General features: G+C 43.4%; 1 protein-coding gene across 2 annotated transcripts in view; it reads right to left on the bottom strand.

Annotated features, from left to right (window-relative positions):
* Positions 1-18,318, bottom strand: part of SKA1 (spindle and kinetochore associated complex subunit 1) — an 85,671-nt gene that overhangs the window by 10,397 nt on the left and 56,956 nt on the right. Inside the window, exon 8 of one of the 2 annotated variants that reach the window (XM_081562113.1) lies at positions 3,493-3,799. The exons of the other annotated variant lie outside the window; for it this stretch is intronic. Coding sequence (XP_081418239.1) covers positions 3,776-3,799 — 24 coding nt within the window. The 3' untranslated portion in view covers positions 3,493-3,775. Of the gene's footprint in view, positions 1-3,492; positions 3,800-18,318 lie in introns of those variants that run through there. 2 annotated transcript variants of the gene reach the window in all.

Raw genomic sequence — 18,318 nt, 5'->3', positions numbered from 1 at the left:
TTTGTTATCTGCAGCCATGGCAACATCATTAAGCTCTGTTCTGAATCTCTTCAGAGAGTTTCCAGGCTCCTCTCTCTTTCCCCAACTCTGGCCAACATCCTGATCCGGACCCTCATTGAGGTCCCCTTCAATTACTGTTGTAAACCCTAGGATAGAAATCAGGTAAAGAGGGCTATAAATGTTCCTCTTCCTGTAGACCAAAAATCTCACAGGTTCCCCCCAAAAGACCATTTAATTCACTAATAATCGTGGTAGAACAAGTCAAAAGCTCTGGTTATCTAGGATTATTTGAACATTCTCTGTGGAAAAGACATGGGAGGGATTCCCACTGTCAGCTGGGGGAAAAATGCGCAACCTAAAAGTTGAGAACTGAGTTTTATTCAGTGCACTTAACACCTTCCCTGGTGGCTCAGATGGTAAAGCGTCTGCCTGCAATGTGGGAGACCCAGGTTTGAGCCCTGGGTCGGGAAGATCCCCTGGCGAAGGAAATGGCAACCCACTCCAGTATTCTTGCCTGGGAAATTCCATGGACAGAGGAGCCTGGAAGGCTACAGTCCATGGGGTTGCAGAGAGTCGGACATGACTGAGCGGCTTCACTTTCACTTTTCGGTGCACTTGCTGAGGATTTAAGCCCAGGAGGCAAACTCTCAGATAGCTCAGAGGATCACTCCAAAGAGGTAAGGGACATATAGGAGTTTTTGCAAAATAAAAACACAAACAAACAAAAAAACCCCAAAAAACCCAGGTAGTTGAACATCAAAAGACTACTATTAATTAAAGAAAAATCAGATCTCTCAAGTGAATGAGTTCAGCTCGTTTCTTTGTATGGGAAGATGCAAGAGCCTGGGCTCACTGAAATCATGCCTCTGATATGCACTTTAACTCTCTACAGCCAGTATCCCATTTCTCTCCATCTTGAGCCCCCTCAGGATGCCTAGGCGGGGGTGGATTCAGTGGTTGTAGCTTGATGGTTGCAAAATCCTTAGTTTACTAATATGGTGACATTTTTGGTCCACACATCCCTAATCCACTTCCCCACCCCTACTTCTAAACCACACCCACAGTGCCCTGTGCAATAACCACTCCCAGCTAGAGAGTTACTCTCCCAGTCACTGCCTTGGGGGGAAGAGGGAAGCAACTGATGGAAACGGAGGGAAAGTCAACTCTCAGGCAGGAATCACATCCATTCAGCCTCCCAGGGCTGCCTTTTGCAAATACATCAGGGCACTTGGTCATAACCCTTTACTTGCAAACCTTTCTTACTCTGTATTTAGAAATCAACTCACATTGTGCATGCATGCTAAGTTGCTTCAGTTGTGTCTGACTCTTTGCAACCTTATGGACTGCAGCCCACCAGGCTCCTCTGTCCCTGGGATTCTCCAGGCAAGAATACTGGAGTGGGGTGCCATACCTTCCTCCATGGGATCTTCCCAATACAGGGATCAGACCCTTGTCTCTTACACCTCCTGCAAAGAACATTGGGAGGCAGGCTCCTTATTACTAACACCATCCGGGAAGCCCTCAACTCACATTATGGTGACCCAAATCTTGCTATTGGAAGATGTAGATAAAACTTTTCAAAAATGCAACACATGATTTGGCTGTGTTGAAATTTCACATTTTGCCGCAAACACTTAAATCAGATTCAGTCAATATTTCATATAATGACATTTGTAATTAAAATGTAGGATCTAATTCGAGAATTTTTCAACCTTTTACTCTATTACCATGATGGGCAAAATACAACCCCATAGGTCCACCAACCTAAATAAAGTTTTATTGTCACACAGCCTACTGGGAGCAAGGACGAAATCCCCAATGCCTAATAGGTTGTCTCCTCCCATCTCTCATTGGCAGGAATCAGGGCACACGGCCATAGCTCTGGGTTGCTGAATTACAGCATTGGTTTAATTCACAGCCTCATTCATTCTCACGTAAAACTTTGGGCCTGTAAAATGCAACTTATGTAACAGGGGGGTCTGAATGCCTCGGAAGGAGTCTTTCCTTTCCCTCCTGATGCGGTCATCCTTTCCTTGGCCGGGGACGCCCACAGATCATAGCTGGAGTGGTGTCAACTAAAAATATATTCACAACCTAAAAGTTGTATGTGCTTTTTTGGCAGAAATATTTAGGACTTCAAGCCGTGGAGGCAGCATCTCAAGTAACCCTGAGAGAACTGCTTCCAGGAGGCAAGGAGGGAGCTAGTATATATAGGAGTTTTGCAACAAAGGGCAGGTGGCCTGAATGTCAGAAGTCTTGTTAATTAAGGAAAATCAGACATCTCAAGTTAAGGAATTTAGCACTTTTCTAAGTAGGAGAAACTGCAACAGTCCGGGTTCACTGAAATCACTCCTTTGATATGCAACTCAGATATGTGGGGCCAGGATCCCGTGTTTTCACATCCTGAGTTTCTTCTGGGCTCACCATGAGGAATGATGGCAGTCTGGTGGTTGCCAAAAGGCAGGTATTCTTTTCCTTCCTGAGTTCCTCAGGGCCCACCAGCTCACTGGCAGGTGGTGGCTGTAGTCTGGTAGTGGCTGCAATCCCTTAAGACTGTGACCTCCTTTGTTTACTAACATGGCAGGCAATATTCCATTTCTCAGGGGGTACCTTGCTAAGGGAACCCATTCTCCTTATGATTCAGTTCTGCCACCCCTATTTGTTTCCAAGCTTTTGTCTAGATTCCAGTTTCCAGTAATTGCTTAGCCTGGAATGTAATTACGAAGACAAACCCAGGAGGAGGTGAACACACCAAAAGATGGGGAAGATACTGCTGATTTTTATTTTCAAAAACATGTAGAATAGGGGGTCCAGGCCAAGGAGAGAGAAACATAATGTTACATCAGGCTGATATTACTGGTATTTGTGTGTACCCCAAACTCTGAATTCAGCATGTCAGGCTGAGCAGGTGGAAATGATTTTCCTTGTGTTTTCAATTAGGTGACTGATACCTGGGCTCAGGGGTGGCCTCACTGCAAGATGCTGAGATGCCAGACATTCGCTGGCATAACTGTAGGTTAGTGCTTCTCAAGCTTTAATGCGCACATAAATAGCATGGAGGTCTTGTTAAAATTCTAACTCAGTAAAGTCTGGGAGAGAGTCCAAGATTCTGGGTTTCTAACAGGCTTCAGGTGATGCCAGTATTCCTGCTCCTCATATACTCTGAGCAGTCAGGATATGAGGAGAGGATCCAGTGCGTGGGGTATTTGAATGCTGAGGTGGAATTACCACAGGCATCCCATTCATCCATCTTCTATGTACCTCAAGAGAACCCAGGATACGCTTTCTTTACCAAGCTCTTGAGAATTACATTGGTGAAAGTAGTACCATCATCCTCAAAAGTAATGGTAGGGCCCATTCTCTACAGGTTGAGGATACTAGTGAGAGATCCTGAAGTGGAAATAAGTTTCCTGATTTCAATGACAATGCTGGGATTCCAAGATCATGGCATCCAATCCCATCACTTCAAGGCAAACAGATGGGGAAAAAATGGAAACAGTGACAGACTTTATTTTCTTAGACTCCAAAATCACTACAGACACAACTGAGTGACTGAACAACAACTGAAACAACTAAATTGTGAAAATTTACTCTGAATCTGCTGTAATCAAAAGTGAAGTAAAGTGAAATTTGCCCAACTCTTTGTGATCCCATGAACTGCAGCTTGCCAGGCTCCTCTGTCCATGGGATTTCCCAGGCAAAAAAATTGGAGTGGGTTGCCAATCTTCCTGATCCAGGGATCGAATTCGGGTCTCCCACATTGCAGGCAGATTGTTTACCATCTGAGCCACCAAGGAAGCTGTAGTCAAAACTAAATCACTAAATTGAAAAAGACTTTTCAATTTTGTTCTACCTGCAGAAAGAATCAAGTCACTCTCAAAGTCCCAGCTTGTTATCGCAGTGATTGTTCTCTATTCCTCCACATGACTTCCATGCCTGGAGAGCTCTCTAAGTTAAGAAGTGCCTTTTTGTTCTTAGGTTCATTCATACAGTGCAGGATTGTGTGCAGACTTTCTGTCCCTCTCACTGATAAATTTATTAGTTTCACTCCTTGTTCTGAGCTTGAAGTACCAATTAGAAGCTGCTTTGGGGTAGCTGATATAAGCATATGTGACTGATTATATATAGTTACATGAGAACTTACAAGGGAGGGTGATCCATGTGAAACACACTAGCACACACATGCGAACTTGCATTTGGCTCCCTCCCATCCGCCCACACACAGCTTCACAGAGATGTTGCCATGGCATTTCTTGACAATGAGGAAGACTCCCTGCCTGAATGCTATTGTTCTTCTAGAGATTCTTCAGCACCTGCAAGGTCTGTTTAAATGTCAGACCCCAAACAAGGCCCTTAACCACTTTGTTATTCACTTTTGCCCAAACTGAACAAAAGGCACCAGCAGACTAGGATGGGTTCATCAAAGGCTTCGGGGGAGATGCTTTCGGTCAGAAGGTTTTAATGACTGAGTTTTATTTATTCACTTACTCTTTTGTAAGAAGACTGAGGGCTGAAGAATTGATGCTTTTGAGCTGTGGTGTTGGAGAAGACTCTTGAGAGTCCCTTGAACTGCAAGGAGATCAAACTAGTCCATCCTAAAGGAAATCAGTCCTGAATATTCATTGGAAGGACTGATGCTTAAGCTGAAACTCCGATACTTCGACCACCTGATGCGAAGAATTGACTCCTTTGAAAAGACCCTGATGCTGGGAAGGATTGAAGGCATGAGGAGAAGGGGACAACAGAGGACAGGATGGTTGGATGGCATCACTGATTCAATGGATGTGAGATTGAGCAAGCTTCAGGAGATGGTGAAGGACAGGGACGCCTGGCAAACTGCAGTCCACGGGGTTGCAAAGAGTAAGACATGACTGAACGACTGAACAACAGCAACTCAACTCTTTTGTTAATTCAAGAAGGGCTTAAAGCTACTTTTTTAAAATTCACTAATTTCCAGTTCTCTATTCAGTTGCATCTTGCAGGCTAAGATTAGGCAGAAAGTCTGTTACTGAGGGAGGAAAGGAACAGGCTGAGCTGATTTCATCTTGAAAAAGAAGGAAACTCCATCTTGCACTTTCAGTGAGCTTTGGACTATGTGCCTGGTAGCCATGGGGATAACATACCTACAGCCGAACTGGCCTCCTGGACTGATAAACACCAAATTGCATACCAAGATTTCCTGTCGCCAAAAAGAATGTAATAATCCCCTATGTAGTCAATCACCTTTGTAATCTTTATGGCACCCATTGGTGTAGGCTACAATGTATAACCAGCTGACCCTTCTGATTATGAATCATGGCAGTAACCTGAGTGTATCTGCCTTTAACACTTTCCAGGCTAGGTTTGCTCAAAATTCTCCAAGCCAGGCTTCAGCAATACGTGAACCGTGAACTTCCAGATGTTCAAGCTGGTTTTAGAAAAGGCAGAGGAACCAGAGATCAAATTGCCAGCATCCACTGGATCATCGAAAAAGCAAGAGAGTTCCATAAAAACATCTACTTCTGCTTTATTGACTATGCCAAAGCCTTTGACTATGTGGATCACCACAAACTGTGGAAGATTCTTCAAGAGATGGGAATACCAGACCACCTGACCTGCCTCTTGAGAAACCTGTATGCAGGTCAGGAAGCAACAGTTAGAACTGGACATGGAACAACAGACTGGTTCCAAATGGGAAAAGGAGTACGTCAAGGCTGTATATTGTCACCCTGCTTATTTAACTTATATGCAGAGTACATCATGAGGAACGCTGGGCTGGATGAAGCACAAGCTGGAATCAAGATTGCTGGGAGAAATATCAATAACCTCAGATATGTAGATGACACAACCCTTATGGCAGAAAGTGAAGAACTAAAGAGTCTCTTGGTGAAAGTGAAAGAGGAGAGTGAAAAAGTTGGCTTAAAGCTCAACATTCAGAAAACTAAGATCATGGCATCCGGTCCCATCACTTCATGGCAAATAGATGGAGAAACAATGGAAACAGTGTTAGATTTATTTTGGGGGGCTCCAAAATCACTGCAGATGGTGACTGCAGCCATGAAATAAAAAGGCGCTTACTCCTTGGAAGAAAAGTTATGACCAACCTAGATAGCATATTAAAAAGCAGAGACATTACTTTGCCAACAAAGGTCCGTCTAGTCAAGGCTATGGTTTTTTCAGTAGTCATGTATGGATGTGAGAGTTGGACTATTAAGAAAGCTGAGCACTGAAGAATTGATGCTTTTGAACTGTGGTGCTGGTGAAGACTCTTGAGAGTCCCTTGGACTGCAAGGAGATCCAACCAGTCCCTCCTAAAGGAGATTAGTCCTGAGTGTTCATTGGAAGGACTGATGTTGAAGCTGAAACTCCAATACTTTGGCCACCTGATGCGAAGAACTGACTCATTTTTAAAGACCCCGATGCTGGGAAAGATTGAGGGCAAGAGGAGAAGGGGACGACAGAAGATGAGATGGTTGGTTGGCATCACCATTGATGCCATCATCAATGGACATAAGTTTGGGTAAACTCGGGGAGTTGGTGATCAACAGGGAGGCCTGGGTGCTGCAGTCCATGGGGTCGCAAAGAGTCGAATATTATTGAGAGACTGAACTGAATTAAACTGAGGCTAGGTTTAAGGCGGAGAAGGCAATGGCACCCCACTCCAGTACTCTTGCCTGGAGAATCCCAGGGACGGTGGAGCCTGCTGGGCTGCCATCTATGGGGTCACACAGAGTCGGACACGACTGAGGTGACTTAGCAGTAGCAGCAGTAGGTTTAAGGAATTTGGGGATGTGGGCTTGAGCAGTACACTTAAGGTATATAAGATTTTCACAAAAGTCGGTTGCGGTCCTTGGCTAAGAGGAGACTCTGCCTTGGGCCCGCCTGTGTAATAAACTGCACTCCACTATCTGCACTGTCCTTCTGAGTAAGTTTGTTTCCTGGAACATGTGGCTACAACAACACAACTGAGCTACTGAATGACTGAACAACAGCAACTCTTGCTAATTCAAGAAGGGCTTAAAGCTACTTTTTAAAATTCACTAATTTCCAATCTCTGTTCAGTTTCATCTTGGAGGCTAAGATTAGGCAGAAAGTCTGTTACCTTTGCATGAAGGCAGTTCAGGCCAAATTACATTTTGTGTAACTCACCCTAATTAGACTGCAAAAGTGCTCAGCAAGGAATCCAGCTGCTTCCTGTAGTGAATGCTCTGAAGTCTTGTCTCCTTCTCCTACTGAAATTAGAGCAATCACACATTTTTCTGTCTCAAAACCCAGACATGTAACCCTCTGGAAATGAATCTTCCTACCAAGGTAGGCTGCTGAGTCGCTTCAGTCGTGTCCGACTCTGTGCAATCCCATGGACGGCAGCCCACCAGGCTCCGCCGTCCCTAGGATTCTCCAGGCAAGAATACTGGAGTGGGTTGCCATTTCCTTCTCCAGTCCATGAAAGGGAAAAGTGAAAGTGAAGTCGCTCAGTCATGTCTGACACCAAGGTAGGAGGAAAACATAATAAAAGGAAGGCGTTTATGCAGTAAAGAACGTTCTAGCTGCACCTGAGACAACACCCACCTAGATTAATCCTAAATCAGTTTCTTTATCCTGGAAAAACAGTGAGCAGCATCCGGACCTTGCCCCACCCCTCTGACAGGTCCATGGAGCTTCTGGCAACAGATTGAGGGCCTGCCCCATCGGTGGCCTCATAAAACCACTGGATATCAACCTCTCTGAGATGCTGTCCTGAAGCTTTATGAGGTGTGAGGGTTTTTCTTTTTGTATCCACTTCATCTGTGATAGATCTACTTGCTGCTGTAGGCCAAACCAGGACCTTACTGAACTGAGACCTGAAAACAGCAATTGAATCTGCCTTGGTTCCAGGAACATAACACATTTTTCTTTGGGAGGGATGGGAGTGGGGAGGATGGGAGAGTATTTATTTTGATTAAAACAGGAGAGTAAACTGATTTTGTCAACTTGAGTTCAATCATCATTACATTCACTGTCTAGCTGGGTCCTTCAAGCCAAATTCCTTTCTTTCTCATTTGCAAAATTAGAGTTGGATTAAATATTCTCTAAATATCAGGAATCAGAATGGAATCCTGTTAAATCAAACCTGTGTTGACTTAAAAAAAAAAATAGTCACAACCTAGAAGCTGAGAGAGTTTTGTTTTATTCGGTAGAAAATTTTAGGACTTCAAGCCCAGGAGATAGCATCTCAAGTGACCCTGAGAGAACTGCAGGGAGGAGTCAGGTTATATAGAAGTTTGCAAGAAAGGGCAGGTAGTCTGAATATCAACAGATTATTGTTAATTAAGAAAAACCAGATGTCTCAAGTTAAGGAATTTAGCACTTTTCTGCATATGGGAAGATGCAAAAGTCTGGGTTCACTGAAATCTTTCCTTTTATATGCATCTCAGCTATCTGAGACCAGTATCCCCGCATTTTTCACACTTCCCCCACACATTTTATCCCCCATCCTCCTCTCCAACTCCTCAGTGCTCACAGTAGGGAGTGGCAGATGGCTGCTAGATAGCAGGTATTGCTCTTCCCGGGAGCCCTCTGGGCTCAGAAATTCACATTTGGAAGGTGGGAATCACTGATGGCTGAGACATCCTTGTTTATTGATATGGCAGGAAATACTCCATTTCTCACCTAATAAACCTAATCTATTGTAGTAAAACAGGTATTAATCAGACAGGACTTCAGAAGAAAACATAACAGATGCCTGAATGTCCTTTGCCAACAGATTAACAAATATTAATCCTTAGGGATGAGCGGCTTTATGCTAGGCACTTTCCTCAGTGGTTGTAGTTCAGCTTATGTTCTTGGTGGCCACAGGAAAATAACTAGGGGCCCCAATTTTGCTCACGGCACTTATTACTGTTAAGTTACTATAATAACTGGCCTCTCTAGGAAGTCAGCATGGAGCTGCTCTCAGCCCAATATGTATTATGGACAAGGGTCTCTGGGTTTAAGTTTCTTCACACAGCTTCCTGTTTCTAGTTGGGCTCAAATGTGCAACATCCTAACTGCCTGAGGCTAACTGGTCTAAAGGCATTTAGTGAAGATAATTTAAACATATTTACCAAGCGGTAAGGCCCATGCTCTCATCAGTCAGAATGCATACTGACCATCTTGATGGTCAGACCAGTGGAAACAGCTGAGCATCAGCCCTGAGTTTTTGCTAACCTTGATGTACTAATAGCACAATGCCACAGGACCTTTACATGTACTATTCACCCTGCCTGAAATGATTTCTTTCCCTTCTTCGCCAAACTTGCCTCTGAGTCACTCAGGTAAGCTAATTTCAGTCAACCTATGCATGAGGGTGTCCCAGAAACACTAATTTTCCATGTAGACCCAACGGTCCTTGGTCTCACTACTTCAGCAGCTGCTGCTGCTAAGTCGCTTCAGTCGTGTCCAACTCTGTGCGACCCCATAGACAGCAGCCCACCAGGCTCTGCCGTCCCTGGGATTCTCCAGGCAAGAACACTGGAGTGGGTTGCCATTTCCTTCTCCAATGCATGAAAGTGAAAAGTGAAAGTGAAGTCTCTCAGTTGCGTCCGACTCTTCGAGACCCCGTGGACTGCAGCTTACCAGGCTCCTCCGTCCATGGGATTTTCCAGGCAAGAGTACTGCAGTGGGTTGCCACTGCCTTCCGATTAAACACTAGCAGTATGCAATGCATTGAAACATTTATATCTGTATTTCTCTATGTGGGATAAGAATGACGGAAGTTCAGCAACAATTCCCAAGGTAATTCCTTGGTTCCTTAGTCTCTATCCACATCATTGCCACCGCGATCCCCAAGAAAGTTATTACTTTGACTAGGCGTGACCTCGCATGTCAATGAATTATATGCATAAACCAAGGGATGCTTCTGAATTCAGATATGCTTCAGGTAATGACGTTGGCCTGCTCTTGGAAGTGGTTTGTAAGACAAGTTTCTAACAGGAACCATTATTTCCCATTGGTTTTCATTAGAATTTCGAAGTTAATGTTGCCAGTGAGGAAACACTTCTCTTAAAGAACAATTTAGAATACTATTCAGCAATTAAAAGGTTGCAAACTGTATGATTCCATTCATACGACATCATGGACAAGACAAAACCACAGGGACAAAAAACAGATGAGTGGTGTCTAGGGACTGAAATTGAGGGCAGGAGACTGACTGCAAGGGGCAGGGGGAAACTCTGGCGGGTGATAGAAGTGTTTTATATCTTGATTGTGGTGAAAGTTACATGACTGCATGTGTTTGTCAAAATTCAAAGAAGTACATATCTTAACAGGGGAAAGTTTTACCATATTTAATTTTTGCCTCAACAAACCTGACTAACAAAAAAAGAAAAGTACACCTAATAGTGAAACAAAACTCCAAACTCAGCATGTAAGAATATGTATGACTTTCTGGACAGAATAATAGCTGGTTGGTATGAAACTGTCTTTCCTTTTATGGCACAAGTGTAGCTACATTTAAGAAGCAAGACATTTTATGTGACACTCTTGTGGTCGTGCCTGGGAAGGGGTGGGGTCTGGGTTTGAGGGGCATGTCCCCTGGGCCAAGTTGAAGGCCACATTGCTTTGTTGTCAGGCCACATGTGCAGGGCAGAGATGAGGGAATAAATTCTGCACTAAACAGTGGGAAGTGAAGTAGTGGGCCAGGCTGGACAAAAGGACAGAGAATCCAGACGCCAGCTGGACAGGGGGCAGAACACACAGAACTGGCGGAATAAACTGAGGCTGACGTGCAACTGGTCCTAAAGGGGTGGAAACAGAGCAATCCTGTTGCTCAAAACAAATTCTGGGTCCCTCCTGTCTCTACTTCATTAGATTCACGCAAACACACCCCAACAAGAGCAATAGTCACTGCTGTATCTCTGCTACTGACGAGAGTCTCTGGCATGTATTAGTGATTTAACGTCAATTTCTTCTCAATGAAATGAATCTTATATACCAGAGGCAGGCAGTAAGAACAGGAGTAAAACCACAGACTTTGAAAGAGCTGGGTTCAAATCTCAACCATGTGACCTTGGACAATTTATGTCATTCCTCCACTCCTGTTACTCTTTTATGCCTGGGTACTAACCATCCTGGGGCCATGTTGTAGACTCAAGTGGGAAGCTGTATGAAAGCCTTAGCACAGGGCCCAGCTGGCAGTGAGCACCAATAAACCAAAGGTCACAAGTGAGCAGTGATTGCAGCCCAAATCCAGTTCATGGAAATGTTATGGCCCACACTGAGATTTTTTTTTTTTTTTTTTTTTTTTAGCTAACTGCCTGCACTGAGAAGGCAATGGCACCCCACTCCAGTACTCTTGCCTGGAAAATCCCATGAACGGAGGAGCCTGGCGGGCTGCAGTCCATGGGGTCACTGAGTCGGACACGACTGAGCGACTCCACTTTCACTTTTCACTTTCATGCCCTGGAGAAGGAAATGGCAACCCACTCCAGTACTCTTGCCTGGAGAATCCCAGGGACGGGGGGAGCCTGGTGGGCTGCCGTCTATGGGGTCGCACAGAGTCGGACACGACTGACGCGACTTAGCAGCAGCAGCAGCAGCCTGCACTGAAAAATTGGGAACTTTTACATAAATAGGTGGATCTGGGGCTTTTCCTTAACAACACGGTCTGCCTTCCCCCAGGGCAACCAGAGGTTGGAACTCACTGGAAGCTTCCCCTTTGGACAAGTACTGTCCAGTTTCCTGTTGTCCCGGCCCACGGCCCTGTGCCATGGCCCATCTGGTTGCTGTGGACCCGTGTCTGCACACCAGCAGTAAATGGTAGCGGCATGATTCATGCTTTTATGAATGCACTTATTACACAGCTGCTCTTCCACTTGCTATTCTAGTCCATTTTGACACTTTCACGGCCATTGGAGGGCCATACAGATGTAATGTTTTCAAAAACAGCAAAGTTAATATGTAAAAAAATAATGACACATGTAATGAGAGAAGCCTTTTAAAAATCAGGACAACGCTGACCGACGACACACTGCTTTTATTGTTAACATCGTCCAATGTAAAGAACAGGTGAGGACTTCTCTGGTGGCCCAGTGGTTAAGAATCCACCTTCCAACACAGAGGACATGGGTTCAATCCCTGGCCCAGGAAGTATGATCCCAAATGCCTTGGGGCAACTAAACACTGGTGCCACAACAAAAGATCCTGCATGCTGCAGCTAAGACCTGACACAGCCAAAAATACATAAATATTAAAAAAGAAAAAGAAGAAGAAATAATAGGTAAAACATCATCCGTCCTCAACAGAAACCAAAGACCTGACTGAGATTCATTCACCCAAGCAGCATACATGCAGGAAAAGCCAAAGAAACAGCCCCTCTTACCCTGTGCTTCCAACCGCCCAGAGCATGAGCCCTGGCTTCACATGACACAGGGAACGGGCCAGCGAAGAGTTCAGAGCAGAACCCAAGTTCAAATACCCAGGTGCATGATATCTGACTGGTAACTTAGCCTTTCAGTGCAGTATTTTCCTCGAAATGAGTCTCCACATACAGGGCCAGCTTCACGGGTTTGTGACCAGCATAGTTTCATACACCCCTTCCCTCTCCTCAGGAAGGCCTCCTTCTTGGGATTTAATGCCGATCCTCCCTTCCCCCCCATCCATCCCCCATTGTCATCTTGTAATTCTTAATGATTTTTATCTTTGATGTTCTTGTGTTTCGTAAGTGAAGTCTGATGGGAGCATGTGCCAAGGACCTGGCGCCTCAGCCCACGTGGTCCTGCCTCCTACTGTCACCCAGGATGGATGCTCTGTCATCTGCTTCCTGGCTGAAGGCTCCCTGGGACAGAGACAACAGTGAGGCAAGTGGGAAGGTGTCCTGTGGGGACATAAATCCCTGAGAACCAGCCCAGCCTTCAGGGGACCAGGAGGCAGCCTCCATGCTGAATCTGAACACACAGAAGAGTGAGGAGGAGGGAAGGAGGGGGAAGAGAGAGAAAGGTCTGGAAAATTAGGCTAGAGGAGAAAATAGGGGCTGACCTGAAACTGACTCGTAATAAGCCAGCTATGACTGCCAGACAGTCCTACTAACTCCAGAAAGAAAAACTGTGAAACCAGATGGAATTAGGAAAGGTTTAGCACTTCCTTCAAAATTAAGTATGCTTATATGGCTTCTTGGTGGATGCTTCTAGATGATCAAATATCTATGTTGCAAGAAATTTTCTTTGCTCTAACTACTAATGATCTCAAGGTGGTATAAAACTTATCAGTTCTTGGGGGAAATAGAGATTTAAGAGAAATTCAAAATCAGATGGATAGTAAGATAATATTTTAGCTTTTTAAAATTAACATTTTAAAGGCTTCATAAATCCATACGACTCAACTGAGAACTCTCCAATGACTATAAATTCACATTATCATTATGATAGTATTGTAATAAGGAAAGCAATAATAAGTTTAAGTAGCTTAAAATACTTTAAATAACTAACCTGAACTTAGGAGTTCAAGCCCCACTCCCCATGAATTTACATGAAGTATTAGATTTCTACCAAATGCAGTAAGTTATAAAAGCAAATTTTCTTTAATTACACCTTTATGTTTTTGATGGTAAACATTTTAAGAAAATATTATGCTTTTAATTGTTTGCCTAAACCTATTATCCATGGCTTTTCATTCTATTTCTCAAAGTTCTGTAAAACTTGGTAATAATATCATCAAACCATGCAAACATAAATTGAAAACCTTATCTAGGTTTATGAAGAAGAAAATTATAAAAATTATAATGCTTCCTTTTACTCTTGCCACTTTCACAACCAAGTTTTCTCAAACTATTAAAATAAAAAACCTCTTTTGTTGTATTACTTACCCCATTGTATTTGAGTGAATCTCAACTTTAAGAAATGGAAGAATCACTTTATAGAAGTTCCAAAACTAGAAAGATTCAGCTACATAGCTTACAGATTTTTTTGCGATACTACAATGTTACTCATAAAAATTTGGAAGCACCCCAAATGCCAAACAAAAAGGAACTAATTCTATAAATACATCGTATGAAGAGTACACAGTTACTTCAGTGATGCTGTAGGATAGCATTTAATGACACTGGAAAATGTTTATGATCTATTCAATCAAAAGGACCAATGATACTGCACAAGACTTTCACACACCTACCATACAGCTGGAAAGAAAAAATCTGGAAGAATGTATCCCCACTTTTAACAGTGCTTGTTTTGGGGGAGGTGGTGCACTTCTAATGACTTTTCTTATTTTATGAATTGCTATGTTAAAGCACCACATTGGAACATTAAACCATTTCTGAAGTGCATTCCTTAACTAAGGATCATACCTGGACTCTCAGTTAGCAGAGAGTTTGTCAGTAATTTATGATTTATCTTTTTAAAAAGAGCAGATTCTGATTTATCCCCCACAGTGACTTTACTGCTCCCTTGTAGCCTATACCCTCTCTAAAACAGGAGAGAAAAGGGTGGGTAGAGGATGTAGTTGGAGGCTGGGTCTAACCCTGGATCCTTCCTGGGCATATGTCCTGCAATAAGGATGGGCATGATCCTTCTGCTTGGATCCCCGCTCCTCCCAGTCCCTTCCTTGCTCCCTGCACATCTATGTTAGGTATTTCTGTGTGTCACTACAACATCCTGTACACCCACATCAAAGCATTCATGGCACAAATATTTTCCACTTACTTAGCTGTAATCCCTTCTAGAATAGAAGCTTCATGGAAGCAAAAACTCGTATCTCTTTTTTTTATATATCCCTGATCCCCAGGCTCTAACACATCTGAGTCAAAACAGATGTTCAGGAACCATTTGTCAAGTGGAGAAACGCGTCTATCTCATCTATCAGGCTGGAAAAAAGGTGGAGGAGCACCATGTTAAAGCTTCTCCCAAGAGCTTCTACAGAAGCCATGCTGGGTGAAAGGGGCATAAGGAGGCATATCTCAGGAGGCTAAGGGTTCAGATCACACGCAGCCAGAATAGGCTGAAAAGCAGGTTGGGTTTAGGAACAGATGCAGGGTGAACCAAAGGGTAGATAAAAAAGATGATTGAGAGATGGCCAAACTAGGAGACCCAATCAGATACAAAGAGAAATCAGTAGCTAAGAAAACTGGGCAGAGACTTCCCTGGAGATCCAGTGGTTAAGAATCTGCCTTCCAGTGCAGGGAACGTGGGTTTGATCCCTGATCGGGGAACTAAGATCCCACATACTGAAGGGCAACTAAGCCGAGGTACAGCAACCAGAGAAAGCCCTTGCACAGCAACAAAGACCCAGGACAGCCAAAATTTTTAAAAATAAGTTAAAAAGCTAAGAGTTTTTTTAAAAAAGAAAGAAAGAAAACTGAGAGTCGCTTTCCATCCTCATAAATAATCCACGTAATCCTTTATGGCAAAGGAGACATTTTACCATCTAAGCTTATAGCCACCTAGAAGAGGTCCACATAACATGAGATTTAACTTTTTATAAAATTAAACATTATAGCCCACCAAAGCTCTTGGGGTTCAACCTCTTAGTGTTGCAAAAAAGTATTTTAACAACACAAAGATTGTTTTTATCATTGTGTCTCTGCCCTGGTGGTACAGACAAGCAGAAAATCATATCTGACACATGAATTTCCAACTTCTGATCAGAGTACTGCTGTTTATTCATCTCAAAAAGGTGCTCTGGGCTGGAGAACCTGCAAAATATGGGGGTTCATGTGGTATGCAGTCTCTTCTGACTCAGAGCGGGTCAAGGTGGCAAAAAGAACAAATGCCCTTCTCACTCCTCCCCCAAGACAGCAGTCAGCTCACACTCACAAATGGCAATGGTGTTTGTGAATAAACATCTCTGAATCCAACCCCACCTCCGAGGAAAACCTCGAATAGAAGAGAACCGCCCACCTCCATGCCCTGCCCACACGCTACAGCAAAGCTTGGGTGTTCCAGTTTGGGGATACAAATGATTGTTTGATCTATCACGGTCTCCAACTTGGAAAGGATAACCAGGAGTGAATCATTATTTCTAGCTTATTAATACCAAGAGCTGCTTCTGATAACACAAAGGACTAGAGAAGGAGAGAGAGCTTCTTCTCAATGATTCCTCAGTGACGATCGTTAATAATAAAAGTATAAAGAGAACACTTCTCTCCATATTCTTCCAAGCTGTAGAAACAGGCCAGGATTAAGTCTAGATATATAAATATGTCCTTCTGGAAGAAATTTCTTAATCCAAAATACACGTGTCAAAACCAGAAAATGGTGACTTTACTCTTTGCTCTCAGTAGAAAAATATTAATGGACCCTTCAGAACACACAGCAAGCATGGGACTTTTTTTTTTTAAATTACTGGTGATCTAGGGAATTAAGGGGTAATGTCTATATCCTAAAGGTTACCTTGCTGTTCTCATCAAAACGATGAAGACATTGCTTCCTAGGTTCTAGTTCTGGTGATGGAGGAATAAAATGAACTAACTCTCCCATAGATAACAAGTCAACAATATTTAAGTTACTTAAAGAAAAACTATTGTTTGAAGGCTCTGGAAAATGACTACACACAGGCAGAACTGGAAGGAATATGCCCCTTGTAAAAAGGGAACTGCGCTAGGTAATTACCACATTTAGAGAGGTATTCCCCAGCTGTGTGGACCGTAAACTAAAATTCAAATAGAAACCTTCAACCTTACCTTGCTTCAAGGTATCAGAGGAAGGACCTCGGGAATGCCAGAGTGACTGGAAATAGGATGGAATCCCAGAAACGAAGGAGTCACAGAGAGAGAAGCCCCCAGATTTACTCAAACGTTCCAGTCAGACATTTGCTTTGCGCTGCGCTGAGGGGAGGAGGGGTCTGGAGGAGGAGCCTGCGAGGAGGCACGTGGGCAACAACTGCTGAAAAGTCGAGGAAAGATATCAGCTGCTGCTCATCAAGAGGAGACAGAGTTGGATATCAAATCCTCCTAGGTGAGGGGACTTTGTTAAACATTACTGGCTTTCCATTGAAAGGGCTGCAGAGCCTTACGAGCAAACAACCTGTGTCCCACGACTAATGAGTGAACAGATGGGGAACATATACATCGTGGGAATACCAGAAGGGGAAGAAAGAAAGGAGAGAAATACTTTAAGTAATAATTCGTGAGGATTTTTCAAAATTAACAACAGAAGAATCTCAGAAACCGTCTGCTGCTGCTGCTGCTAAGTCGCTTCAGTCGTGTCCGACTCGGCGACCCCATAGACGGCAGCCCACCAGGCTCCGCCGTTCCTGAGATTCTCCAGGCAAGACCACTGGAGTGGGTTGCCATTTCCTTCTCCAATGCATGAAAGGGAAAAGTGAAAGTGAAGTCGCTCAGTCGTGTCCGACTCTTCGCGACCCCATGGACTGCAGCTTACCAGGCTCCTCCGTCCATGGGGTTTCCCAGGCAAGAGTACTGGAGTGGGGTGCCATTGCCTTCTCTGCAGAAACCATCAAGCAGGGATAAATATCCAAATCTACACCCAGGCATATTACATTCAAATGACAGAAAACCAAAGAAAAAGAAAATCTTGAAAGGAGTCAGAAGAAAAAATACCTCACTTAAAGAGGGACAAAGATAAGAATGACATGGGACTTCTCATCAGAAACCAAGCAAACGAGGAGAATGGAGTGAACTATTTAAGGTAAAGTAAAAGTCACTCAGTCCTGTCCAATTCTTTGTGACCCCATGGACTATACAGTCCATGGAATTCTTCAGGCCAGAATACTGGAGTGGGTAGCCTTTCCCTTCTCCAGGGGATCTTCTAATTTAAGGTAAAGGGTTTTAAAAAAAACAGTCAAAATTATCCTTCAAGAATGAAAGAAAAATAAAGACTTTCAGAAACTTCCTTGATAGTCCAGTGGTTAAGAATCTGCCTTCCAGTGAAGGGGACGCGGGCTCTATCCCTGATCGGGGAACTAAGATCCCACATCCCTCAGCAAAGACTCAGCACAGCCAAATAAATGAATAAACATTAAAAATAAATAAGACAACAATAACTATTGAAAAAGAAAGGGCTCTTTCAGACAAACAGAAGCTGAGGGAATCTGTTGCCAGCAGACCTGCCTTGAGAGAAATGCTAAAAGAGAAGAATTATGCAGGTCAGAAACTCAGATTTACATAAAGTTAGGAAGAACCTTTAGAGAAGAAATAAAGATAAAATCTTTTGCTTCTTATTTTTACTGATGTGATAGATAATTGTTGGTTCAGAATAAAAATAGGAACTATTACAGCTTATGGATAAGTGAAATGAATAACACTGAGTTATAAGGGATGGGAGGGAGTAACTGGGAACATTTCTTTTATAAAGTACCTGCACTGCCTGTGAACCACTATAGTGTTATTTGAAAGTGGACTTCGTTTAGTTGTAAATGTATGTTAACAAA

Source organism: Giraffa tippelskirchi, chromosome 14, assembly GCF_054371585.1.
Source record: "Giraffa tippelskirchi isolate mGirTip1 chromosome 14, T2T-mGirTip1v1.2.pri, whole genome shotgun sequence".
NCBI classification, from domain to species: Eukaryota; Metazoa; Chordata; class Mammalia; order Artiodactyla; family Giraffidae; genus Giraffa; species Giraffa tippelskirchi.
The sequence above is the reverse complement of the archived record's forward strand: the minus strand, read 5'-3'. Positions and strand labels throughout refer to the sequence as shown.